Raw genomic sequence first — 26,912 nt, 5'->3', positions numbered from 1 at the left:
ACATGGTAGCACTCCTCCAAGCCTCTCTGGCATAATAAACCAAACATATCCATTTGTGCTCATCTGTCCTTGAGGAACAAGCTCTCCTGTCTGTTCCGCTGAGAACTGTTTTCACAATGGAATGAATGCTCGCCATCATTCCATCCCAACTCCTCAGTTCTGTGACTGACAGCTTGCTATCTGAACTCACATGCTGGGTTCCCACAGACATACCAGTAACTGCTTCCAGTATAATGGATGGCAGATTATGTCATCTTTAAGGAAACAGCTTTCACTATAGCCTAACATCTGGTAACTCAGAGATATAAAACACGTTAATGCTAACCTCTGCTCACTTATTTCAGATAAGACGCAGTACGTGGTCTTGCTGTCCATTTCCCAAACTCAGAGAACACACAAGGAAAACCAATGGCAGTGCCAGTGTGAAAACATTCAACTCTTGCCATGAGATGCCACCCCCCCACACACACACAGACAGAGACAGACAGACACACGCAAGGCCATCAAATACACAGATATTTACACTGCAACTCATAATGGTAACAAAATATAGTTATATAGGAGCTAAACAGTTATATGTGTGTGTGTATGTATATATATATATACATATACATACACACACACATACATACACACACACGGGGAGAGAGAGAAATGTATATGCCAGAGGTTCCAAAGCACACCAACAAGCCCATGTCCACAGAGCTACTCTCTGGAGAGAGGGGCCAGTTTTCCCATCACAAACAGACTCGTTGTAGTAACACAGCCGTATGTGCTGTGGTGAGTGAAAGATCACGTGTCTGAGGGATTGACATAGGGCAGGTAAAACTGGGAAGTAAAGGCATTTTCCACACAGAAACAAATTTTATGACAAATAAAGTATGAAATTTTATAGGCTCTATTCAAATACTCACAAGCCACTGTTTCAAAGACATTACACATTGTATATCCATTGATAAATAACATTTATTTCACTTTTTTGTTTGTTTGTTTAACAGCTGGGATTCAAAGTGTTCGAGATCTGCCTGACCCCAGGGGAAGAACACTAAGAGTGATAACTTTTAAGTGCCACTTCAGAAAGACATACATATGCTTCAGTCATTGAGCCTGCGCCCTTAAAGCACAGCTGTAACTTCCCCACTTCCCCAGCTTTTCAAAAACCATAAAATGACCCCCTCCCCATTATAAACCTAGTCTATAAGTAAACACAGGTGTGTCTAACAAACGCATTCAACTTGGGTACTAAGCAGTAACTGCTGGTGGCCTGGCAGCAGGCGCTCCCACCAAGGGTGTGTGGCTAGGACAAGAGCATGCACACTCTCAGCGGCAGGCTTGCAACTGTCAAGAGGATGAAAAGCTGCTTCCGAGGTTTGTTCCCCAGCGGAAAAACCTAAAAAATGACTTAAAAACATCCTGAAATAGAGAAGTCAAACCAAGGAAAACGCTCCTGCTAAGGAATGTATACTCTGTGCAAAGCTGGTGAGTATGATTTTAGGGGAGAAATGTCTTAAAGGAAAGGAAGGAACCAACTGACTAAGAAGAGTCATTTCAGAACATGTCACGTTTTGTTTTTTTGTTGTGTGTGTGTTTGTTTTGTTGTTGTTGTGTTCAGGAAGGCAAAGAAGAATGAAAATAAATTAACTATTACATTTAGACTTAAAAGTCTTCCTTGGATATTGTTAAATATGAAACCATACATGGCAATAACAATATCATATTCAGGTCACTGTACGGAAAAGCTGGCACAAAGCCCATACTAATTCTTATTCCTCTTGTTTCTTGGTTCAATCTCAACACATTCAGTGGCTCTAGTGCGGCGAGTCTGTTGTGGGCTTACTTCTCTGTTTTGATCATTTCTGAAAACAAGAAAAGAAATGGCATATCAGAAAACAACGGTCATTACTCTGTGGGAACTCCTAGTATACTAAGCAGTTACTTTCACATTCATGACTTCGTTAAAACCCACAGCTGCCTCTCTTCTAAAGACAAACCTATAATTTGAATTGTTACTATATCATTCTTATTTTGTTAAGTATGAGAACAATGACTTTATAAGGACCAAAGAAAACAAAGGGTCTTTCCCTTGAATCAAAGACCCGTAGCTTTAAAAAGCTGTGTACATACCTGAGTAAAAAGCTGAGTGGTATACCTATAATTCTAGTACTTGGGAGGCAGAGGAAGGAAAAGGTGGTTTTGACTACATCCTGGCCTACATTGTGAGTTCTAGGCTATCCTGGAAGAAAGTACAAATACTATATCTAGACTTGGTCTCAAAATAACAGAGCTAGGGAGATAGCTAAGTCGTGGAAATGTTGAGTTCCTTCCCTAGCCCTCAGTGGTGGTCTGATTAAGAATGGCTCCCAGAGGCTCCCAGAAATGAATGCTTAGTCATCGGGTAGTAGCAGTGCTTGAGAAGGATTAAGAGGTGTGGCCTTGTAGGAGGAAGGGTATCACTGGGTGGGGGGGGTGGGCTTTGAGGTTTCAAAAGCCCCAGGCAGGCCCAGTGTTGGCCCTTTTCCTGTTGCCTACAGGTTCAGATGTAGAACTCTCAGCTACTTCTCCAGCACCATGTCTGCCTGCATGCTGCCATGCTTCCTGCCATGATAACAGACTAAACCTCTGAAACTGTAAGCCCGCCCCAATTAAACGCCTTCCTTTATAAGAGTAGCCAGAAACCTTCACTAGGACAAACCTACATTAAAAAGTCAAGAACTTGGAATCCCAGGACTGGGAGGTGGATAGGTGGCTAGAGCCCTGGGCTGAGGCTCACTGAAAGCAGGCCTAACTTATTTATTGAGTTCTAGGCCAGTGAGAAATCCTGTCTGTCTCTCTGACTCACACACACACACACACACACACACCAAACAAAACCCAAAGAAAAAAACAAGTCCCCCTCCACAGATAGATGGGCCACACAAATTCCCTCACCACTTTGGGCAGAACATCAGATAATGACAGAGACAGACAGACAGAGAGAGAGAGGGAGGGAGGGAGGGAGGGGGAGAGAGAGAAAGAGAGAGAGAGAGAGAGAGAGAGAGAGAGAGAGAGAGAGAGAGGAGGGAGGAAGGAGGAAGGAGGAAGGAGGAAGGAGGAAGGAGGAAGGAGGAAGGAGGAAGGGAGCAAGAGGGATGCTGTGATGCTGTGCACTAAGCTAAACTTGGGAGTTTTTTCTTTCTTCGTTTATTCTGATGTTGGGAATGGAAGGAATCCTGGGCTTTAATATACTAAGCACATATTATTTATTTTTAACCATTAACTTTGTTGCTGCTATTGTTTGTTTTGTTGAGATAGAGTCTTATTATGTAGCTCTGGCTCACCTGAAAACAATGTAGGCCAGGCTGGTTTGGTTTCTTAAGTACAGGACAAACATGTGAGTCCACACGCACTTATAAATAAGCCTTACTCTTCTGCTGGGTACTCAAGAGGAAGCCTAAAGCAGGCCAGAAACAGGAGTGCCTACTGAGACAGCAGGAGGGAGGCAGAACGCATGTCTCCCTCCCAGGATGCTCTCTTCTGGGAAGAACAGGAATGCACTGGTCCCTGGAACTCAGACAAAAGTCTCTGAGTCTCTGATGGAAAAACAAGAGCTGATGATCTATCTCACGGATTCTTTGGCTAAGGCAGTCAGAGCAACCACTAAAACCCAACCAGGCCAACTCCCAGATCGCCTGGCTCAACTCCCCACATTAATGGTCAGACAGAAGTAGGCTCTTTTCTAGGCACAAACATTATTTAGCTCCATCTCAGGCATCCTACACAGGATGTTCAGTCTTAGGCTAAAAATGAAGACAAAGAACAATCAAGAAAGAGACCCTACTGTCATGCACAAAGCAACTGATGCAGAGGCAGCCCAAATACTGGGCCCACCAGACCACATGACCTCAAACGTAACTATGACCAGTGATATACACTGAGGGCTCTGACACAAAAGGAAAGGAACATCCAGAGGACTCCCACAGACGTGGAAATGATATGAACAAATCAAATGGAAACACTGAAAAGTTCTACAGCATCAGAGGAGAAATGCTTCTTTAAAGGACAAATACGTATAAAGTATGAAACTGACGAATGATTCAGTACATTTAAAAGATATGTCAGCAAAAGCCATCAAACTGGGGGCTGAAGAGATGGCTCAGTGGTTAAGAGCGCTTGCTCCTGAACACAGAATGGAGCTCTTAACCACCTTTAACTCCAGTTCCGGGGATTCAATGCTCTCTTCACCCGCAACCTGCACACACATGACACAGACACCCTCTCTTACACACATACACACGTATAAGTAAAGTATACACTTATACACGTATAAGTATACACACGTATAATAAAAATTTTAAGTCCAAACTAAAACAGAGAAAAAAATTGTATGTGTGTGTACATGACTAGAATCCCTGAAGAAGAAATGACTATAAAATTAATTACAATACTGAGTTTTCTAAAAATCAATTAAAGACATCAAATAGACGAAAGGTGGTTAGTTAGCCCTGCCCCCATTAACAAATAACAAACAGAAAACACCTAGATACATATTCAAAGTGCTGAAAATCTTTGAAGGCAGACAGAGAAAAAGGACATCCCATAGAGGGATAAATAAGATTTCCAGTAGGCTTCGCATCACAAACCAGACAGGCCTTGAGGTGTTGCAGTGGTGACTTGAAAGTGCCAGAAGAAAACCTGTCAACCTAGAAGCCGCTCCCAGCAAAAACAGCTCTTAAAGATGAAAGCTGAGAAGAGACATCACAGACAAAAGCTAAGAGGACTGGTGGCCAATACAGCTAAGAAACAACATAAGCAATATCAAGGAAGCTCCTTACATCATACAAGCCCGACCACCGGCTGCCAATCTGCAGCCACTTAACATGCGGAGGAGGAAATACACCACAAGGGGACCATGAACAGAAAGTACGACATGGAAACACTGTTGTTGGTTCTCATAGATCTGAAGGCGTCAAGAATACGTCAAGAATTAGGAAAGGCCTAAGAGAGCCGAGGGCAAACGAGAGGGCGACAGGCTTCTGCAGAAAGTAGTTTTGTGTTGTAGCACAGGCAGAGGCAGAGAGCATCCGAGACATCTGAGCTGCTCCAAGCCTGGTTCCCACCAGGCAACACCAGAACAGGCAAGCATTGTGTTGGGAAACTTTTTAACGCCAGTACTTTGTCTTCTCCTGTTTCTCAGCAGGAAGTCTTCCAATGCTACTTATCACAAAATGGCCTAGACACACGCTCACCAAGAGCAGTCAGCACAAACAGAAGAGCAAGCCTCTTACAGACATATGTCTCCCATCAATATCTACCCAGTTTCTGTACCAGCGTGGTCTTCTGGGAAACCGAGGTTCGTCAGTCACTGTGACCAGCTGACAGAAATTGGCGTTAGTACACTATTTGTCTCACAGAGTGTTTAACTAAAAGTCTAGGAGCAAGCCGGGCGTGGTGGCGCACGCCTTTAGTCCCAGCACTCGGGAGGCAGAGGCAGGCGGATTTCTGAGTTCGAGGCCAGCCTGGTCTACAAAGTGAGTGCCAGGACAGCCAGGGCTACACAGAGAAACCCTGTCTCGAAAAACCCAAAAAAAAAAAAAAAAAAAAAAAAGTCTAGGAGCAGGATGAGATGAATTTGCAATAGTAAACCCAAGTATGAGGCCAGGGTCTTAGACCCAACAAGCAGAACGATGCTATAAGCCTTCAGTGGCTACCTCAGAAAGCCACACAGAATCTCCAGTGTCTCAATGCCTTCCAGAGGCAAGACAGTAACACTCACCCAAGCTAAGGACAAGGCAAAGAATTGGATGGTTCTTATTTTAGGAACAGCAGGGTATGCATACACTACCATTCACATTCTTCAGAAAGCTTTCCCCAAGTAACAAAAGGCAGCTTTGATCTGGAGAGCTCTCCATAATTATCTAGGGGCCTCATGATCTACCGGTGGTGTTTCTTTGATTTCTTACAAATTGGTAATGATTACCACTAGTGTGTTAGTCGTGTTTCTGGGAGGAAGGGACATTAACACCTGGCTTTCATACAAGTAGCATTCCTGAAGAGAAAGTGGTATTTATAACTGCTGGTTTCCCACAAAATGGCATCAACACCAACTGGGGTACAAGGGTTGATGACACTTCCTACAAGACTGTCGGGCCAGTTAGTATACATTAAGATAATTTCTTACTCAGTTCAAATAACCAAATCCACTCCTAGTTTTTTAAGACTGTCTGGAGCACCAGTACAACCCATCTCATGTGTCCACGCCACCTGTGGGGTGAGCCGCCTGAGCAACAGTGTGAGAATGGTGAGATCGCCCTCATCTGGAGGAAGAACAGGCTTCTGGGGAGATAGGGCAGGAGCTGCTCAACAGCGGAGGAGGCGGCCACGATGAGTGAAGATCAAATGATGTTCCTGGTCATCTCACAGGAACGCAGGCAGGAAAACCTAAGGCAGCTGCTGCCATCTGGGAGCCTCTCACAGTGGCATTTTTCAGGGCGAGGAGCCTTCCATGGATTGCTTTGAAGGTCAGAGTCCACCATTCTCTTTCTGTCTACAAGGTCCTCTGTTCAGGCATCTATGTTAGTACCCTTCCCCTCCACAAAATCAGTGTGCCCTTTCCTATTAGTTTGAATGTCACCTCTGTTTAAATGATCTCCCACATTTATCCAGTCTTCTTGCCCAGAAGGGTCAGATGCAAGAGGGCTAAAGACATTTTTATAAAACTTGCAGGGATTCCTAATGCTTCCCCTCTTTTGCCAGGGTGGGTCATAGTAAAAGTTGTCAGCCAGTAGTGTACTTAACCAAATGGTTTAAATTCTTCTGATTTAGAATAAGGGCTAGCAAAATTTCTTTAGTGGCCTAAGCACTTAGGGCTTTAATAACTCAGTCTCCTGCAACTACTTGACTCTGTTGTAACACGGAACAACAAAGAAGCAATGTGAACCAATGGCTAAAGGAATGTATGGCTATGTTCTTAAAAAAAAAAATCTTTATTAACAAAATCAGACAGTGGAGCAGATCTGGCTCATAGGCCATGGTTTGCTAACCTCAACCCAGTGCTACAGCAGTTTAATAAAAGAATAAAGTTTAACCTTGGCCAAACTCCCACTCAGAGGGTATACCAATAGAGCCAATCCAGAGATGGTGTTTGGAGAAAGAAGTATCATGCACACAAATAGATGAGAAGGGTTTGTTTGAACTCTGAGGATGTGTTTTTAAATTTGTACTTTGTACACTTTCTGGGTAGAGTAGTATTCAGTCATCAATTCAATCACTACCTTGACATTGGACTTCCAGCCTCTAGAGCTGTGGAAAAACGCAATTCTATGGTTTAAGCCACCTAGTATGTGATGCTAGAGTCCTGTGTGGATGCTAAGACTTCGACACTCTTTACCAGGATAGTCCCACTCTACAATGGGTCATCACAGATTCAAAGACCAGAAGAGCTCAGCAGAACCTACATGTCAAGGTGAAATAAGCACAGGCAGCCTGGTCCCAGGCTCATCTCAACTTTATACCAGGCCATAGCAGCTACACTGCCAGGGAATGTGTTATCCCTTCCTCTGCCACCTTATACATTTATCAAAAGAAATACAACAACAACAACTAAACTCTAGTATAAACCATTGCATTTATTTTAAAAGTCACATTACTGATTTAAAACATTACTGAACAGCAACTAACAAAGTATTTAAAAGGTATCTTTATGCAATAGAACACAAAGGTGATTCCAGAAACAAATGTACACACACATATGAAACAGACATGGGTCATCTCTTCAATACCTAGTGCTGTAGCAATGGGAAAACCTCATGCCAAAAAGAAGTACTGAACCACGGTCATCTCCACACCTTACGACAGTCTTAGAAATGTTCCTGAAATCGCTTACAAACCTTCATGCAAAACCTAATACTTCTAAGCCATAAAAACAAAAAGAAAAAAATCTTGCTGATTTTGGGTTGGGAAAAGGTTTCCTAGGTTGGACAAAAATAATAAAACAGACATTATACATTTCATCAAAACTAAAAACTGCACTTTGAGAACAGTACCTAGAAAATGAAAGGCAAAACTAAACAAGACAGAAAGAAGAGACTGAGATCCCAGGGAGGTCTGTGTCTGAAGGCCACTCCTGACAGAAATGCAGAGAGGCGCTAGCTTGCTCCTGGAGGCCATCAAAGGCTCACAGAGCCAGAGAACTGCCGTTTTCCTGCTTTACCACACTATTCTGAGGAAGGCAGGAGGACACTGGAGAGTGGAGCAGCATCAGCACGCAGATCTGCAGCTCACTGCAGCCCATGGCCCGCTCTCCACGAAGGATGTGATGAGGACACGGCAGAGTCCACGGCAATAGGTTCTTGCTTTTTGATTGCTTGAGGAGAAGTGGTGGTGATAGCGAAATTTTTCTCCCTGTTGTGTGTGGTGGCTTTCCATGCCATCATCTTTAGCCTCATGTAGTCTGTGACTCTTGTTACATGTATACATGTTCTCAATCATTTTGTCTTCTTGATAGATTGACCTTCTCAAGCATTATAAATGTCTTTGACTCTATTACAGTTTTTACCTTTAAGTCTCCTTGTCTGACAGTAACATGTTAGTCCTGTTTGAAATGTCTATGGCATATCTTTTTCTATTCTTTTGTTTTCAATGTATCGGTGTCTTAGAATTATAAAATCGTTCCTTGTAAGGAAAGCAAAGGCACACAGTATCTATCTCTTTCAATCTGTTCTACAGTGTCTGACTCTGGTGTGGTTGTATAATCCATGCCTGTAGTCACCCACAAAGCAGAGTATGTGTGGCGCTTTCTTTGTTGTCATTTCTCTATTCCATCATCTCTGTCTTCTGGTGTTATCCAGATATCTTCTATTGCAGCATTTTAATCCACTTTAAATTTGTTCTATTTATCTTAAAAACATCACCACCGCCACCACCATCACCACCACCTCCTCCTTTAAGACAGGGTCTCATGTAGCTGCCACCATCATCATCATTTATAAGACGGAGTCTCATGTAGGCCATGCTGGCCTCAAACTTGACACTTGCTGAGAAGGACTTTGAATTTCTGATCTTTCTGCTTGGTATGAAAGTACTGCTAATGAGGCAAGGAAAGTGAATTCTGAAAATGACCTCTGGATTTAGCAGTCTGGAGGCCTTCAAAGGGCGAAAATGGAAGATAAAGAAACAAACTGCAAGTTGACATCACCTACAGGAGGAGAATTACCTGCGGCTACACAAAGGTTCCCACTGCACACTGAGAACAAAATGAGAAAGACCCAGTTGAGAGGGAGTGGCTGTCTGTGTAAGAAAAAGGACAAAGAGAGTGGCTCCAGACAAGGTGGGAAGAAAGAAGCAGAAAGAGACAGTCACCTCAGACATGGGGAGGATATTTATTTGCTCTGAGACTTTGCTTAACAGACTAACACTGTCCAAAGAAATAATGTGGACATAGACCTGACATCACACAAGTAACTTGTTGTTATGTGAGGACTCCAGTTCCACAGTGAGAAAGAACATACAAACAAGAAACAGGGCAGAGCCTTCCATCTGGATTGGTATTCTCTTACAGCCGAAAGCACAAATGTTTGTATAGAAATCAGCTCTAAAGAATTCTCATTTCTCAGGCCGAAGTACACACGTTTGCTGATCGTGGGAACTCACTTGTGTGCCGCTTCCCAGGCTTCCTCTTCTTCCAGAAGATCTCTTATGATGTCTGAACTGGAACTAAAAGGACATGTGTCAGCAATGCCACACCTTGTGAGTTCTGTCCTAATCCAAACCTGAGCCCTGGGCGATGGGGACTGGGAGATGGGCAAAGTGGCACAAGTGACACTGAATGGTGGGCATGTTCACCATCCACAGGGATACGGAACAGTGGGCATGTTCACCATGCACAGGGATACAGAACAGTGGACATGTTCACCATGTACACTGTGAGGATGGTTGCACAGACACATTCCTATGTGCAACTTCACCTCAATTATATGCCAAATAAGTTTCAAAAAAGCTGTAAAAGCTGTCATGAATTAGCAATAATGAAAACTATGAAGAAAGCTTAAATAAATCCCTCAACACAAAACCTGAGTCTAGACAGAGCAGCAACATGAAACTCTTTAATCTCTTATGCCAATCAAAGATCAAATCACATTTTATCAGTTCCCAGCACTATCAAAAAGGAAAAGAGAAAAAAATGTGCTTTAAAAACTAAGTTCTAGTGATGAGATTCATAAGCGATAACTCTCTAAGTGGCTTTTAGTCTCTTGGTAACCAACATAAAGTGAAGCATAATGCTAGAGAGCCAAGCTAATAATGAAAGTGTGTTATAGAAATGCGACCTAGCTTAAAATGCCACACTCTCCAGTGGTGCACAGAAAACAAGGCTGTCGGGGAGGCATGAATTATTCCTTTAAAAGAAAAACTGTCTGAAGGCTTTAGCATCTCGTTCCCATCTCATCAATAAAGGTTACTTTAGAAACCTTTATTTATTTACATCTAAAACAAGGAACATCTGCATCAACGTCATCGTCGCTCCTAGCTCTCACCAGCTAGGCTTGCAACTGTTAGAAGATTGTAATCTGGGAAGCTGAAGAAACAAGAGGTCTTGCACATGAAAGTTACAACAGAACTATGGACGAGTATTCAGATTGTGCCTCTGATGTCATCATCTGTCCAGCTATCATGCGCAGTATAGAGATCACACGTGAGAAAGCCTCATTGAATATTATATGAATTTTAAATTCTAAATTCCCAAGCTGGGTTCTGCAAGATTTTAGAAGGCTCAATTTTTCATACCTTTTGACCTTAATCTCAGCTTAAACTAGAGAAAAATAAGCTGATGCATTTATATGTACATGTACCTTGGAATAACTGAGAATTTCATCATTGCTCTCTGAACATTACTTTTAAAGAGAAAGCTATTTGCATATTTCCTCTATAGCATACAATTTCATACAACAGTAGATTTCCACAGTTGAAAAGATGTCAAATATCCTGCAAAGCTGTGATGTATAGTTACCTGGCGGGTGGGGTGCACATGCATAGACTTACTGTCAGCATTGCTAAGCTGGGACTCCTGTTCCTGTCCCTGAATGTGCAACCTCAGGCAAGTTCTGAAACCCTTCTAAACCTCAAAGCCTGTATCTATAGAGTCAGGACACATATTTTGTAGGGATATTTTATTTTATTTTATTTTTTTTTTTTTTGGTTTTTCGAGACAGGGTTTCTCTGTATAGTCCTGGCTGTCCTGGAACTCACTTTGTAGACCAGGCTGGCCTCGAACTCAGAAATCCGCCTGCCTCTGCCTCCCAAGTGCTGGGATTAAAGGCGTGCGCCACCACGCCCGGCTGGGATATTTTAAAGATGATCAATACAGCACACTAGATGGTAAGGACAGAGGTTGGCACGGAGTGAGTGGTCAGTCAATGTTGCCTATTTTCATAAACCAGCTTTGAGCCTGGACTTTCCAAAACACTGTCGCAGCACTGTTTCAATTTGCCCAGGACTCTTGAGCACCACATGCACCACTTTAACCTTTGATTCCCACTGTTTCTATGACACCAGGTGCAAACTCATCAGAGCCTAATTATCTAGCTTGGCCGGTACAAAGGGTACCAGTAGGAAAAACACAAATATCTGCTATAAAAAATCCCGTGGATTAAAGATTACTTACAAGTGGAATTTTCTATTATCTAATAGTTACCTGCCTCCAAGTGTCTTCACTGTAGCAATAATTTGAATGTGGTTAAGAATATGCACCACTAAAAAGAAAACAACCTCCTTTACTACAAATCAAGTATTCAATGAAAGGGTACGAAACCTGCCAGTAAACCTTTCAGTAAATGCTGCTCCACCAGCAGGAATCCTTCTCAAAGAGTGATTTCTAGTAATCTGTTCTTTAGGGTGAGCCAATAGTCTACATGCAAAATACTCTAGTAGTGGAATATTAATATTAATAACTATTAGTAGTGGCATAATAAAATAGCACTTATGGATTTTTTTTTTTTTTACAAAATTCAGTGATGATAAAGGGCACCATTTTTCTGAGTAACTACTATTAGCAACCACTGTGACAATTACCTTACATACTAGCTTTAATGCAGACCTGTTCTACGTTTCTTACCATCTGCAAGATGGACAGAGGATCAGAAAGAAAAAAAAAAAAGGGGCGGAGAGGGGAACAGGAATACCAAGCTCATTTTCTTTCCACCAACCATGTTGCTTCAGCCAGAGGAAGTAGGAACTCAAATCCTCTTCATCTGTAACGTGGTACTATTCACACCTCCCTACATTTCTATCAATAAAGTTTTACTAGATAACCAACTGCAAACTTCATAAACATCAGCTAAGAAGAGCTTAGTAGGCTCCAGAGCTAGAAAATTAAGATGACAAGGCCTCAGATGACAGGTAATAAAAAGAATGTGTTTATCCAATCTTATAAAACAACAACAATGAAGTTCACATTTAGCTTAAAAATTAATCCCAATGCATGAATAGACACAGTTTGGGTTTCCATTGCTGTGAAGAGACACCATGACCAAGGCAGTTCTTATGAGGAAACATTTAATTAGGGCTGGCTTACAGTCAGGGAGGCATGGCAGCTTGCAGTCGGACAAGGTGCTGGAAGAGACAAACGTTCTACAGCTTAATCTACAGACAACAGAAGGTGGCTGTGCTTCAAACTGGGAGGAACTTGAACATTTATGAGACCCCAAAGCCCCACCTCCAGAGTGGCATACAGACCACACCTCCTAATAGTGCCACTCCCTATGGCCAAGCATTCAAACACAGGAATCTATAGGGGCCATTCTTATTCAAACCACCAAAATGACCAACTAACCTAGGGAGGTTGACCAAGCAAACTCAAATTTCATTCAAGCAACAGTCAGTCTGCTCCCCTCTTCTAATCTTTGCTCCTACCCCTTTCTACATGCAAGCAATGTGTTCTCTATCTCATGCTTCTCAGCCACGAGGAGCATGCCTGCCTCTGGATCCTAAAGCAAGGTTTCTAACCAGGGGAAGAGTTGGCAGTCTTGCTGTTAGAAGAAAACCATATGTTTAATACATGAACTGATTATTCTTTTAAAAACACTACATCTTTCACTGTGCTTTCTTTGCTGTTACACAAAAGTGATGGGCTGGGGAAACCCATGAACTTGCTAGTTCTAATATCTCAACTGTTTGTTCCATTCCACTTCAACACTCTCAAACTTTATTCATCTGGCCTTGGTGCTTTCTGAGAACTTGGAGAACTGAAGAACTAAGAGCTTTACTATTGTTGGGGCTTGTGGAATTAAGTCACATCCACCTCTTTCAATGGACCCTTCTCAGAAACTGGGGAGACATCAAATGTTGCTGCTGTCCTCCTACCTAAGGCAGTAGGAGTCTACGCGACCACAGACACTCTCCCTGGCCACTACTCAATGGTACACTAGGGAAGCAGGTAACAGCACAGCTCCTAAGCAGTGTGCGCTCCCTAACCCACAGGGATTGCTGGTATACCAGGAACTAACTCTCAGCACACAACTGTAGGTAGCTGAAGCCCATGGCATGGTAGGTACCTCCAGGCTCCAGCATCACTTTTTTTTTTTTTAAATTGGCACACTATCAAAATACTACTATTTTCTAAGTCTACTGAAGGAAAGAGTTGGAAACGCTGAATTAAGGAGAGAAGCACTCCTTTTGGGCCAGTAACTCTTATGAATGTGAGGAGTATGTTCTTTCTTTAAGGAAACCAGAACACAATAAGTTGTTTCTAAATATTGGAGGGTTTTGGCTCTCTGTAAGAATTCAAGTTTGAAATAGAATTAAATATTTATGCTTATGCTTAGCTTGAAACTTAAACAAAAGCAGTATCTCTGAAATATCAACTACCTAATATAAAAGATTTCTTAGGGTTTCACTGCTGTCGCCACGATCAAGGCAAGTCTTATAAAGGAAAACATTTAATTGGGGCTGGCTCACAGTTTCATGGTTCATTATCATTATGGTGGGAAGCATGACAGCATCCAGGCAAACATGGTGCTGGAGAAAGAGCTGAGAATTCTATAGAAGGGGTCAGATTCCCACACTGGGCAGAGCTTGAGCATAGGAGACCTCAAAGACCACCCCCTAGTGTGACACATTTCTGCCAACAAGGTTGGCACACCTACTCCAACAAGGCCATACCTCCTAATAGTGCCGCTCCCTCTGGGCCAAGTATTCAAACACCTGAGTCTATAAGGGCCATTCCTATTCAAATCACCACAGAAATCATCTTAAATTACCCAGATATTGACTATTTCAAATATGTACCAAATCTCTCTAGTTAAATGGGCAAAGAAACAAAAGCACAAGGTGTCACTTTGGTTTGTTTTATTTTGAACTATCGGAGGAATGAAAATCTCATACACAAACCAAAAGACAGGGAGATCACAATGTGAGGTGACTATGCCCAGCACCCTGCACCCCCCATCGCCAGGGAATCATAGAATAACCAAAATTCCAAGGATGAACATTTCCTATCACTGTAGCCTAACTGGATGGCAAGCCTCTGACAATAGGAGTGGAGAGGTCCAACACAAGGATAAGATGGCACTGAGACTGCATGTGTTCTGTTCAGCTAGAGCAGCTGCACTTAAATCCATCCTGTTCTCTTTCCAACAGTGCCAATGGAGGATACCCAGTGCCCTGCACTGTATCAGCATGAGCAGGATGACTCCAGGCTATGATCTGTCCAAGGAGGGCACAAATTTTAAATCTCACTGACATGACTGGAACACAGTCACTCACTTACCTTCTCTGAGAATTTGCTCCTTTAAGAAGCGGGGATGAAGCCGGGCGTGGTGGCGCACACCTTTAATCCCAGCACTCGGGAGGCAGAGGCAGGCAGATTTCTGAGTTCCAGGCCAGCCTGGTCTACAAAGTGAGCTCTAGGACAGCCAGAGCTGTAAAGAGAAACCCTGTCTCGAAAAACAAAACAAAACAAACAAACAAAGAAGCAGGGATGAGGGTGGGGGGTATTGGGGACTTTCAGAAGAGCATTTGAAATGTAAATGAAGAAAATATCTAATAAAAAAATTGTTAAAAAAACATAAATGTGTGAAAGAACTATCCCTCCCAAACCATATTTTCCCTGAGCTTCTAATATCCTTGATATATTTTAGTATTTTATGTGCAGTATAATAGGTTATAAATAACCTATTATTTATTATTAATAATAGGTTATAAATATTTATTATTAATAATAGGTCATAAATAACCTATTATTTATAACCTATTATTGGGTTTTTTAACCCAATAATAGGTTATAAATGATGCTTTTAAAATATGCTGAGCACAGCAAGAAAAGCATAAAATGTCATCTTTAAGTCTTCTATAATTGGCTTCTGCAGAATCAATTTTTAAAAAACCCTCTGCAAACAAAAGCAATCACCTATAATGGTTGAATTCCTGGGATAAAGAGTGATGTGTTATGCTTACTTGGTAAAATCAATAAAAGCAAGCAGAATCAGCAGTTTACTATGTACCCATGTTCCAGAATGTATCTGGGTGAGAGGGGAAAAGGACAGAGACGTCATACAAATTAATTCCGCCTTGCCTACTGATGAGGAGCCCAGACAACCATTCCAGGAAGAGATAATGGAATGCTATCTAGTTATTACGCTAAGGTAAGAATTAAAACCAACCGACTGCAGGGAAGTTGAACCCACCCACATGGCTGTTCTTCACCTAACTTGAACATTCAGTTCTTAGACCAGGAAGGCAGTGGTGGTCTAAAATACAGGCTGATGGAAATCCTCACACTGAAGTGGGAGAGTGCCTGGGATGGAGTGAACAAGAGGCGTAAGTATCCCTCTAGAGAAGTGGCACCAGCTCCCAGAGCTCCATCCTTCATCCACAGAAGCAGATACTGTGTTTACGACTCCTCAGCAAACTTTCTACTTTGAAACACTTGTGTTCTATCCTAGCTAACCCTTTCCTCAGGCTCACTGTCTCTAAGACCTTGTAATACCTGCTCTTCTGATAAAAGACAAGTAGTGTGGCAGTGACTGTAACAACGGATCCCAAGCAACCAGTTAAAAACACAAAATTCCAACAGCAAAAGGTGGTAAATGACGAATCATTTTTGCCCCATCCATTTTTTTACACTAGTACAAGGATGAAGGGATTGTGATTTTTTAAAAAAGTAAACTAGAGTCAGCTGTTAACTGGCCACCACCTAGGAGACCTGCTTATATTGATTCAAACAGTTACTGCCTGTCAGAAGGAACTATGAGTTCCTGCAGCCTCTACAACTTTTCTCAGTGTTCTTAAAAGCACACTCGCTACTCCTTTTTGTTCATTTTTCTCAATGAATAATTAATTCTGCCAACATTTAAAAATTGAACCATTTTTATGAATCAAACAGCACACACAGACATATCTTTGGGACAAAAATTTCCCAAGTTTGGAAAGTATTTGATAAGCAGTAATCCACTTTGAACAGTTCGGTTTACCTGGTGGGAGAGCATCAGACTCGGTACACTGGTGTCTGACTGTGGGGCCAGCACTGCTAACTGCACCACACACACGCTACGTGCTTCCCCATCTCACTGGAAACGATGCTTTTCTCCACTTCTTGCCTCCAAAGTTCTGCTTTACTTAGTAAAGCTTTTCGCATCCTTTGGTATGCCAGTAATCTGATGTCCCCACAGTAGATAGATTAGCTGCCCTTCCCCCAGCATCCTATATCTTGCATATGAAAACACCAATCACATTTATTGTATTTACCCAACTATCTTTTTCTTAGTCTGAATGTCTAACCTTGACCCACACTTACTATGCACAAACAGTGTGTTAGGCCCATAGCAAGTACACAGTTGTCAAGGGAGTCTCTGAATAAATTAACTCTTCTAACAGATCCTATCTTACTCTGAAAGTTCAAATTCTAGCTACACAAAGTCTCATACACAGGACATTAGTGATGGTAATAATGCCCATGTCTCTCAGCAGATGGAATCAAGAGTTCAAAAAGTTGACTAGGAGATGATGGCGCCCATCTGTAATACTAGCACTCAAGAGACTGAAATAAGAAGATGACCATGAATTAAAGGGCAGCCTGGACTACAACAGCCCACAGCATAGCTGAGAGACAAGACTCCTGGCTATGTCATTTCTGCATCTCCAAGTCGCTAAGATTATACACCTTAGAGCACCACCAGTACTAGAGTAGTAGCATCTCCTGAAGCTCACAGAGCTCATGGCCTCCTGAACAAGGCTTCACTACTCTGTAGTCTTGAATAACAGAACTACTCAGGAGGCTCTCCCAGAAACACAAAAGCTCCTGAGTCCAAGAACTTCCTGAGAGACCCATCAGCTCTGAAACATGAAGGGACACTCCAGCTCTCTGACCTTTCATCTCAAACTCATGCTCTCCTGGATTCCCAAACCCCAACTATTAGGGATACCCAGTCCTTGCCCTGACAAGCACTGCAGCACCCAAGAAAAGCCACACCTTACATTGTCAGACCACGACCCATCTGTACCCTTCTAGCTGCAAGAGAGCACACTGGCTACTTAGAAAGTGCTTCCTGGTTCCCTCACTAAGCAATGTGTGCACCTGACCTTACCCAGAGCCAACGAAGATGAATGGCTCATGTCATTTTTCCCTAAGCTATCTTCATTATTTTCCATTTCTCTCAGAAGTTAAGAGAGGTTAGAATTTAATGTTTTCTAAAAAGGTAGTAATAAGGTTGGGGGGGGGTTGCTTTTTCCTCTGGCTTTCAAGTTCCTAGATCGCTCTTTCAGAAATTATTGAAAAATGGAGAAAAATTCTATGAAACTAGAAAACACATGCCAATGGCTAAGTACTATTTGGAAAGGGCCCAAAACCTTTGCCTATACTTGTGAGGAATTTCATTCATAAAGATGCTATGCCTAATGGATAGAACTAGAACATATCATCCCGAGTGAGGTAACCCAGGCCTAGAAACACACACTAAAGGCACCTGGCTCAACTGTCATCATCCAACAGCTGATGAAAACAGATGCTGAGACCTAGAGCCAAACACTAGGGAGAGTTCAGGGAGTCTTGTGAAAGAATAGAAGGAAGGATTGAGAGAACCAGAGGGGCCAAAGATACCACTAGAAGACCTACAGAGATAACTAACCTGGGCCCATAAGGTCTCTCAGAGACTGAACCACCAGAGCATGCATGGACTGGACTTAGACCATCTAAACATAGGTAGCAGATGTGCAGCTTGGTCTTCATGTGGTCCCCTAATAACTGGAGCTAGGGCTGTCTGACTTGGACTCTGTTGCCTGCCTTTAGATCACTTTCCCCTAGCTGGGCTGCCTTGCCTCACTAGAAGAGGATTAGTTTAATTCTGATAGGACTTGATGTGCCAGGACCGGCTGGTACCCAGAGGGGGCCATGAGTGAAAGAGGTGATAGGGTGGGACTGGGAGGAGAAGAGGCTACAATCAGGATGTCAAGTGAATAAATAAATTAATTAATGGCGGATGGGGGGGAGGGACTACAAATGCTGTGCCTAACTTAACACCAAAAAAGGTCTTCACTATTATTGGTGGGCTGCTGAGGTAGATTTAGAAAGGTTACAATGTTATTCGTTCACACATTGACTCAGATCCTTATAAGGCCTACCCTCAGCATCTGTGGGAAGACTCACCTACCTGAGTTAGGACAGGCTACAAATCTGACCACAGAATCACTGTATTAGCTAATCTTTTTTTTTTTTTTTTCCGAGACAGGGGTTTCTCTGTATAGTCCTGGCTCTCCTGGAACTCACTTTGTAGACCAGGCTGGCCTCGAACTCAGAAATCCCCTGCCTCTGCCTCCCAAGTGCCGGGATTAAAGGCGTGTGCCACCACGCCCGGCCTAGCTAATCTTTATGAGCTAAAAATTCACAACTGCTCATGTAGCTCAGATAGTCAGTGACGCACAGCAGGCTCTGACCATAGGTTGACCAAATTAAATGGAAACTTATCACTCTATGCAAACTCATGGCTACTACTTTTAAAGTTAATTATTAAAGCATAAATCTTTTAATCTTTAAAATCTTTTAAAATATGTCCTAGATATAGAAAAATCAGCCATTTCACTTACAGCATAACAACCAAAATTCTTTCATTATGGATGGCTTTTTAAAAAGACTTACATTTTTAATGATTTCAAGCCCACAAGCCCCAAGACCTTCCAGTTGATAACAGTCTATCACAGCTATCCATGTAGCTACACATATACACAATATCCTACCATAGAAAGCACACTGTTGCCAGTGGTATTTACTTCCTCAGTATGGTTTTCTTAAATGAAGCCATACAATAAATCAAAAAATTAAATATTGCTACAGTAATAGAATCCAGAGACCTTATTTGTACTTTTCTATCCATGCCAAAAGATCACCATCTCTTTCAAATTAAAAAATTTTTTTTCAAAATAATGATCTAAAAATTCTTCCAAGAAAAAGCATGACACAATTCACAAATCATTCCTTTATGAAGCTAGTGTCTCTCTTCTCTAATCATAATCAACAGCATCTTTGCTTCTAATTTAGCCTTCAATAAAAATGCAGTGTCCATAGTTTGCCAAGAATCAGTGAATAAAAGCATTCTTTTCTTGATTAATGAGAACAATAAGTTAATTTAAAGAAATTTGGACAAGACTCTTGAACTCCCGGAAATCATCTAGCAAGGAACTGTACAACAATCTGAAATTCTTATTAATCTGTTTATCTTCTGTTTTCAAGTTGGCAAAAGAAGGTCAATATAGTATTAATAATGTAAGTTCTAAAATCTGTACTTATAAGTTACGCTAGCAATAAAGACTACTTGATCATAAAACCTATTTGGATTGGATACACACAGTGAATCTTATGATTATTTTTTAGGTGTCAACCTTCCGTGTTATATAAGCTTGAATACTGTTCTAGCACAAAACAAAACAAAACAAAACAAAACACCTAACCTCTTCATTCAACATGATCAGCTCTGTACTTTAAGACAGCAAGGCTGCAAGGCAGAAAGACAATTCACATATTTTTACTCACAGTAGACCCACAACAAGAAAACTTTAAAATACCATGGTCCTACTGTAGGAAAAAAATAAAGAACCCATCTACTTACACATTTGCCTATCTGTAGAAGACCGATTATTAATGTGCTAGTGTTATTTCAACCTAGTTAAATTATGAACCATTATTCCTTTAATTTTTCTATTTTTCACAATAGACATAAATGATATATAATTAATTTTTTTTTAATTTGGGGCATTGCTGCAAATATTCTATAATCTGTCAGTGTGCCTTTCTTAAGAATAAGTCCAGGGGCTGGAGAGATGGCTCAGCGGCTAAGGGCACTCATTGATTGTCCTTCTAGAGGTCCTGAGTTCAATTCCCAGCAACCACATGGTGGCTCACAACCATCTACACTAGGATCTGATGCCCTCTTCTGGCATATAGGCATACATGTATACAGAATACTGTATACATAATAAATAAATCTTTAAAGAAAATCAGTCCACACAATAACCACAGCACATAACTGTCAAAATCAACAAGGTAAATACTGTTACAGTAACAAATCTAGAGACCTTAGTCATAGTTCCCAATCATACAAAAGATAGTATAGCCTTTAAGTTAAAAATAACTTTTCTGCCAGGTGGCACATGCCTTTAATCACTGCATTTGGAAGGCATGGGGAGGTGGATTTCTGAGTTCAAGGCCAGCCTGGTGTACAGAACAAGTTCTAGAACAGCCAGGGTTACATAGAGAAACACTGTCTCAAAAAAACCAAACCAAGCAAACAAACATAAAAAACTTTTTGAAAATAATGACCTAAAGATTCATATTCATTCACACACATACACACACATATAAAAAAACAAAACAAGATGGTCATAAAAATAAAGTAAAACTTTCTGATTAAAATGAAAAAGATAAAGATAGAAATACTTCAATGTAGGCAGCCAATGCCTAAAAGATGGCGCCGGTTTCCAGTACACCGTGGCTGTAAACAACACCACTGAGCAGGCGCTAGCCCGAATCTGGCGCCAACCCCTCCTGAGCGGGTGCATGCAAATTAAGGTGCCGGCAGACTGACCAACCCCAGGAGGACACAAAGCTTTTCCCTGTGCTGGGGTGCATATAAGGAGTCCTCCCTGGGTGGCCGGGGTTCCCGTAGCATGGAGGTGTTCCTGCAATAAAGCTGTTGAGAAGAATCCGACCGTTGTTGCGTTTTCCTTGCCGGACGAGGTGGGCGCAACAAATTGGTGGCTGGCACGGGGACCCAAGGATCTCATGGATTCAGAACTCTTCAGCTGAGGAACGGCAGTACCGGTAAGTATCCCAAATTGATCCCCAGTTAAAAGGGGGGATATGTTTTTCTCGCCCGTGGACCCAGTGTGGGTACCTCTTATCCTTGTTTCGTTTTTTGTAATCTCTGGCCTCTGCTTTTGTTTGATAGAAGCAGTTAAGGCAGTTCAGAAAATTCTTACAGAACAAGAAGAAAGTATGTCAGAGGAAGATAGGAAACACATAAGCAAAAGAAAGAAAAGGGGCGAAAAAGAGAGAGAAAAGGAGAAGGGAGAAAAGGCAAATTCAAAAGGAAAAGGAAATAATGAGAAAGAAAAGGAAATAGCAAAAAAATATCCCTCATTAAAAGACTTAACAATAAGTTCAGCAAGTTCTGACTCCAGTGACTCAGAGCTTGATAAAGATGAGGAAGTTGACCTAGAAGAAGAGGCAGCTCGATATGAGAGGGATAGGTATGATACAGATTGGTCATACAAAACCAATCCTTTAAAAAGGGGGGGGGGCAGCTGGCAAAAGAGTAAAATCGAAAGTGCCGACCACTCCACCTTTTAACCCTGAGTATACAGGAAAAAAGGAATTCACAAAAGCTGATAAGCAAGGTACCTCATTTTGCCCAGAGGTTTTGAAGGAAGTTGGGCTGACTTTCCCTGTCTTCTTAGATGGCCAGGGACGACGGTATCATGAGCCAATAGATTTTAAAACTATTAAGCAACTGGCTGAGTCAGTCCCTACCTACAGGGGTGAGTGCAGCTTTTGTAGTTGCACAGGTCGAGGCAGTAGGGCCCACGTTCCCAAGGCCCTCAAATATATGGGACTCTTCAGAAAGACCAGAAGAAACCTTGGCCGTCTCTCCATCATCAGAGAGACCACGGAGAGCCACTACTGGCTCCGCAGGATTGGACCTCCACTCCACCACCAGACTCGTATTAACCCCACAGATGGGGGTACAGCCCATAGATACAGATTTTAAAGGCCCCCTTCCCAACGATACTGTAGGACTATTGCTTGGCCACTCATCTTCTGCTTTAAAAGGATTACAAATTACCCCTGGAATGATTGATCCAGATTATACGGGGGTTATGAAAATCTTAATGGCCTCCCCAGTGTCATTTCAGCTATCTCCCCAGGAGATAGATTTGCTCAATTATTACTGCTGCCAAGTTTGCATAAATATTTTCCAGCAAATAATAAAATAAGAGGAGAGAGTGGACTAGGTTCTACAGGTTCTCGGTTCACTTTCTTATCAATGGAATTAGGAGATCGCCCCATGTTAACTTTGGAGGTTGAAGGACGATCCTTTCTGGGGTTGTTAGATACAGGTGCAAATCGCAGCATCATCTCCACTCATGATTGGCCACCAAAATGGCCTTTGCAAACCTCATCTCAAAGCCTCCGTAGTCTAGGTTATGAGACTGCTCCCCTTATAAGTGCTAAGGAATTGACTTGGAAAAATGAGGAAGGTAAGTCAGGGAAATTTTTTCCTTATATTGTGGATATTCCTGTGACCCTATGGGGTAGGGATGTCTTAACCAAAATGGATCTTAGACTAACTAATGAGTATTCCCCACAAGCCCGAGAAATTATGTCTAGTATGGGCTACACTCCAGGAAAAGGGTTAGGAAAGTCATTACAAGGCATGACTATGCCAGTGATTGCAAAGTTCAAACAAGATAAAAAGGGATTGGGTTTTTCCTAGGGGCTGTTGAGGGTGGTATACCCATTACTTGGAAAACAGAGGAGCCTATATGGGTTCCTCAATGGCCTCTTTCCTCTGAAAAATTAGTAGCTGCCAGAAAATTAGTAGAGGAACAATTGAAATTAGGAATACACCCAATTAGTCACCTTGGAATACACCCATATTTGTGATTAAGAAAAAATCAGGCAAATGGAGACTCCTGCATGATCTTCGAGCCATTAATAATCAAATGCAGATTATGGGCCCCATACAGAGGGGTCTGCCCCTATTTTCTAGTTTGCCCTAAGAGTGGCCTATTATAATCATTGATATTAAGGATTGTTTTTTCTCTATTCTCCTTGCATTGTGTGATAGCGAGCGCTTTGCCTTTACTCTTCCTTCTGTGAATAATGAAGAGCCTGATAAACGGTATCAGTGGATAGTTTTACCTCAAGGGATGGCAAACAGTCCTACTATGTGCCAACTTTTTGTAGGAGAAGCCCTACAACCTGTCCGTAATGCATTCCCAAAATTAAGGATAGTACATTATATAGATGATGTACTTCTTGCCTCAAAGAATAAAGAAAGTTTAGATGAAGCCTATATTAAGCTAGTAAAAGAATTAGAAATAAAACAATTATTTATAGCTCCTGATAAAGTTCAAATGGGAAATTTAGGAGAGTTCTTGGGTACCTGAATTACTCCACATTTTATTACACCTCAAAAGATAGAATTACGTAAAGATCATTTGAAAACATTGAATGATTTCCAGAAGTTGTTGGGAGATATAAATTGGATTCGTCCATATATGAGGCTATCAAATTTTGAATTAATCCTTCTTTTTGATATATTGAAGGGCGATCCACGGCTTTCATCACCTCGTGCTGTCACCCCTGAGACCCGAGTAACATTAGAAAAGGTAGAAAGGTGTTTAGAAAAGGCCAAGCTGTATAGATGGAAAGAAGGAGAGGACATTCTCCTATGCGTTTTGAAGACATCCCGTCAACCAACAGGAGTGTTGTAGCAGTCGGGTCCTCTATTGTGAATTTATCGTCATGTGTCTCCCAATAAAACCCTTGAATATTATCCCATTGCTGTAGCTCAATTAGCGATTTTGGGCATTAAATCGTGTATTCAACATTTTGGAGCACCCCCTCAAAATCATTACACCTTATAATGCTAATCAAATACAAATCCTAAGTTCTTTAATAGATGATTGGGCCCTATTGCGCTATAGTTTTGATGGGGAATTGGATAATCATCCCAAAGATCCTTTGCTATAATTTTTTAGTGAACATCCAGTGATTTTTCCAAAAATCACAGCATCTAAACCCATATCGGGTGCATTGGATATTTATACAGATGGTTCTAAAACAGGTGTTGGTGCCTATGTAGTTAATTCTCAAAAACCCATTCTTTTTCAATACAATCCTGGCACCCCGCAACTTACTGAATGTAAAATTGTGTTGGAAGTACTCAAAGCTTTTAAGAATCTTTTAATCTAGTCTCTGATTCGGCTTATGTAGTAAATGCAGTGCGTGCATTAGAAATTGCAGGACCCATTAGACCCACCAGCCCTGTGTGCACCATCTTATTAGAGTTACAAAGATTGATTTGGAAAAGAACACATAAATTCTTTATTCAACATATTCAAGCTCACTCTACCTTCCCAGGCCCTATGGCTGAAAGAAATGCCTTAATGGACGCTAGCACTCGCATGGAATTTATTTTTCATGCCACCCCACTGGAGCTTGCAAAAGATTTCCATCAATTGTATCATGTTCCTGATGCCACACTTCAGCAGAAATTTGATATCTCTCGAGCCTCAGCAGGAGATGTGGTGTTACGAGGCCCACAGTGTGTACAATTTCACCACCCTCCTCATGTTGGTATTAACCCTCGTGGATTGATCCCTTTTAAAACTGTGGCAAATGGATGTTACTCATGTCTCAGCATTTGGAAGATTAAAATATGTTCATGTTTCAATTGACACCTGTTCAGGCGTCATTTTTGCCTCCCCCATGTCCGGTGAGAAATCCCACAACGTGGTTGGCCATTGCCTAGAAGCCTGGGCAGCTTGGGGAAAGCCAGATAGTTTAAAAACTGATAATGGCCCCACATATACATCAAAATCATTCCAAACCTTTTGCAAAATAATGCAGGTTAGTCACTCTACTGGCCTTCCCTACAATCCACAGGGCCATGGCATTGTGGAAAGAACACATCGAATCTTAAAAGAACTCTTAGAAAAACAAAAAGGGGGAATCGCTGATGGCCGGCCACCCAAAGAACAATTATCTTTAGCCCTCTTTACTTTAAATTTTTAAATTCTGGACAAACATGGTCGTTCGGCTGCAGATAGGCATGCCATGACCTCGCCTATCCTTAAACAGGATGTCAAATGGAAAGATGTCTTAACTGGAAAATGGTATGGCCCAGATCCCATTATTTCGAGACCCAGGGGAGCTGTTTGTGTTTTTCCACAGGGTCAAGAACACCCGATTTGGGTACCAGAGAGGCTGACGCGAAAATTGCTCCTCCCGACAGAGATATAGATTGTAATAGTTCCGGAAGGACATGTTTTTGAGCAGAGTGTTGGCAGGGTATACTGCTGTGGTTGTGAAACTTCCCACCTTTGTGCCTATAGCAGATTTTGAAATATTTGCCACCTATGCCCATTGGTGCTACTCACTGAGTGGTCCAATTTGAACCTCTTTTTCTCAAATCTTTGCTTCTGTTTGAGAATGAGTTCATTCGCCAAGAAATTAGGATAGAGATGGTCAATATTGTCCACAACATAATTACACTCGGGACATCTATTATTGTCCTCCAAACTCTGATGAATACACTTGTAGCAAAAGCTGAGGCCACATTTTGTCATGTATGCCGCCTCAGTCATATCAAAGCAGATGGGACTCTCTCTTATTTAATAGACTTAGTTCAAGAACAGGTTGAAGAATTGTATAAAGTTGTACAAGCTAATTTCTCTCAGTCTCTTGAACAGAGTCGCCTCTTATCTGAGTACCTTAAAGGAAATTGGTCGGCTAAAGCAGAGCAGTTGTCCAGAAAGCTGCTCCTCCAGATTGCCAAACTCAACAGCACTTGACTGGACCCTGTCACCTTGGGGGATTTCACCTCCTGGATCACCAATGCCTTCTCATTCTTTAAGGAATGGGCAGGAATGTTGGCCTGGGGGGCAGTGGTCCTCCTGGGTTGTTTCTTTTGTATCTGGCTATTGTGTCGACTCAAACGAGAGCATGCTCAGTATAAGGCAGTGGTGTATCAAGCATTGATGGCGATTAAAGATGGCGCATCTCCCAATGTTTAGCTGGCCTCTTTAAAAAATTAAGAATTCGCCCTAGGTTGTCTGGCAGTTGTAATCACACAGATCCACGGTATCCAGTGATGGGCAACTTTCCTTATGCACAGACCAACCGAAGACATGGGGCCTGGAGGCGATAGGGTAACCCTATGACGGGTAAGGCTGTGACATGAAAGGATTGACCTAAGACAGGAGCTGTGGCTGATGGACAGACTTGCCCAGACCTAGTCCAGCATCATATTATTAAACAAAAAAAGGGGGAGATGTAGGCAGCTGATGCCTAAAAGATAGCACACTGTGGCTGTAAACAATACCACTGAGCAGGCGCTAGCCCGAATCTGGCGCCAACCCCTCCTGAGCAGGTACATGCAAATTAAGGTGCGGGCAGATTGACCAATCCCAGGAGGACACAAAGCTTTTCCCTGTGCTGGGGTGTATATAAGGAGTCCTCCCTGGGTTCCCAGGGTTCCCGTAGCATGGAGGCATTCCTGCAATAAAGCTGTTGAGAAGAATCCGACCGTGTTGCGTTTTCCTTGCTGGACAAAGTGGGCGCAACACTTCAATATAAAAAGTGAATGAAATTCTAGATTTATTTTATAACACTAAGTTGTAGATGAACATTCGGTTTATTTGCCAACCCTACAAAGCTAAAAGGTTGACAC

The 26,912-nt window shown here is 42.0% G+C and overlaps 1 protein-coding gene across 6 annotated transcripts in view; it reads right to left on the bottom strand.

Annotated features, from left to right (window-relative positions):
• Nucleotides 1–921: 921 nt before the first annotated feature.
• The window catches only part of Rad18 (RAD18 E3 ubiquitin protein ligase), a 73,922-nt gene continuing 47,931 nt past the window's right edge, over nucleotides 922–26,912 (bottom strand). For 4 of the 6 annotated variants that reach the window (XM_021164897.3, XM_021164899.3, XM_085840192.1 and 1 more), the window contains 2 exons: nucleotides 9,628–9,690; nucleotides 922–1,856 (listed from right to left, as the gene is read on the bottom strand). In XM_021164897.3, the coding sequence (XP_021020556.1) occupies nucleotides 1,757–1,856; nucleotides 9,628–9,690 (163 nt within the window). In that variant the 3' untranslated portion in view covers nucleotides 922–1,756. The remainder of the gene's footprint in view (nucleotides 1,857–9,627; nucleotides 9,691–26,912) is intronic. The other 2 variants (XM_085840191.1, XM_021164900.3) reach the window with 1 other exon arrangement.

This window comes from Mus caroli, unplaced genomic scaffold, assembly GCF_978045245.1.
Source record: "Mus caroli unplaced genomic scaffold, Mus_caroli_1 scaffold_7, whole genome shotgun sequence".
Taxonomy (NCBI): domain Eukaryota; kingdom Metazoa; phylum Chordata; class Mammalia; order Rodentia; family Muridae; genus Mus; species Mus caroli.
The sequence above is the reverse complement of the archived record's forward strand: the minus strand, read 5'-3'. Positions and strand labels throughout refer to the sequence as shown.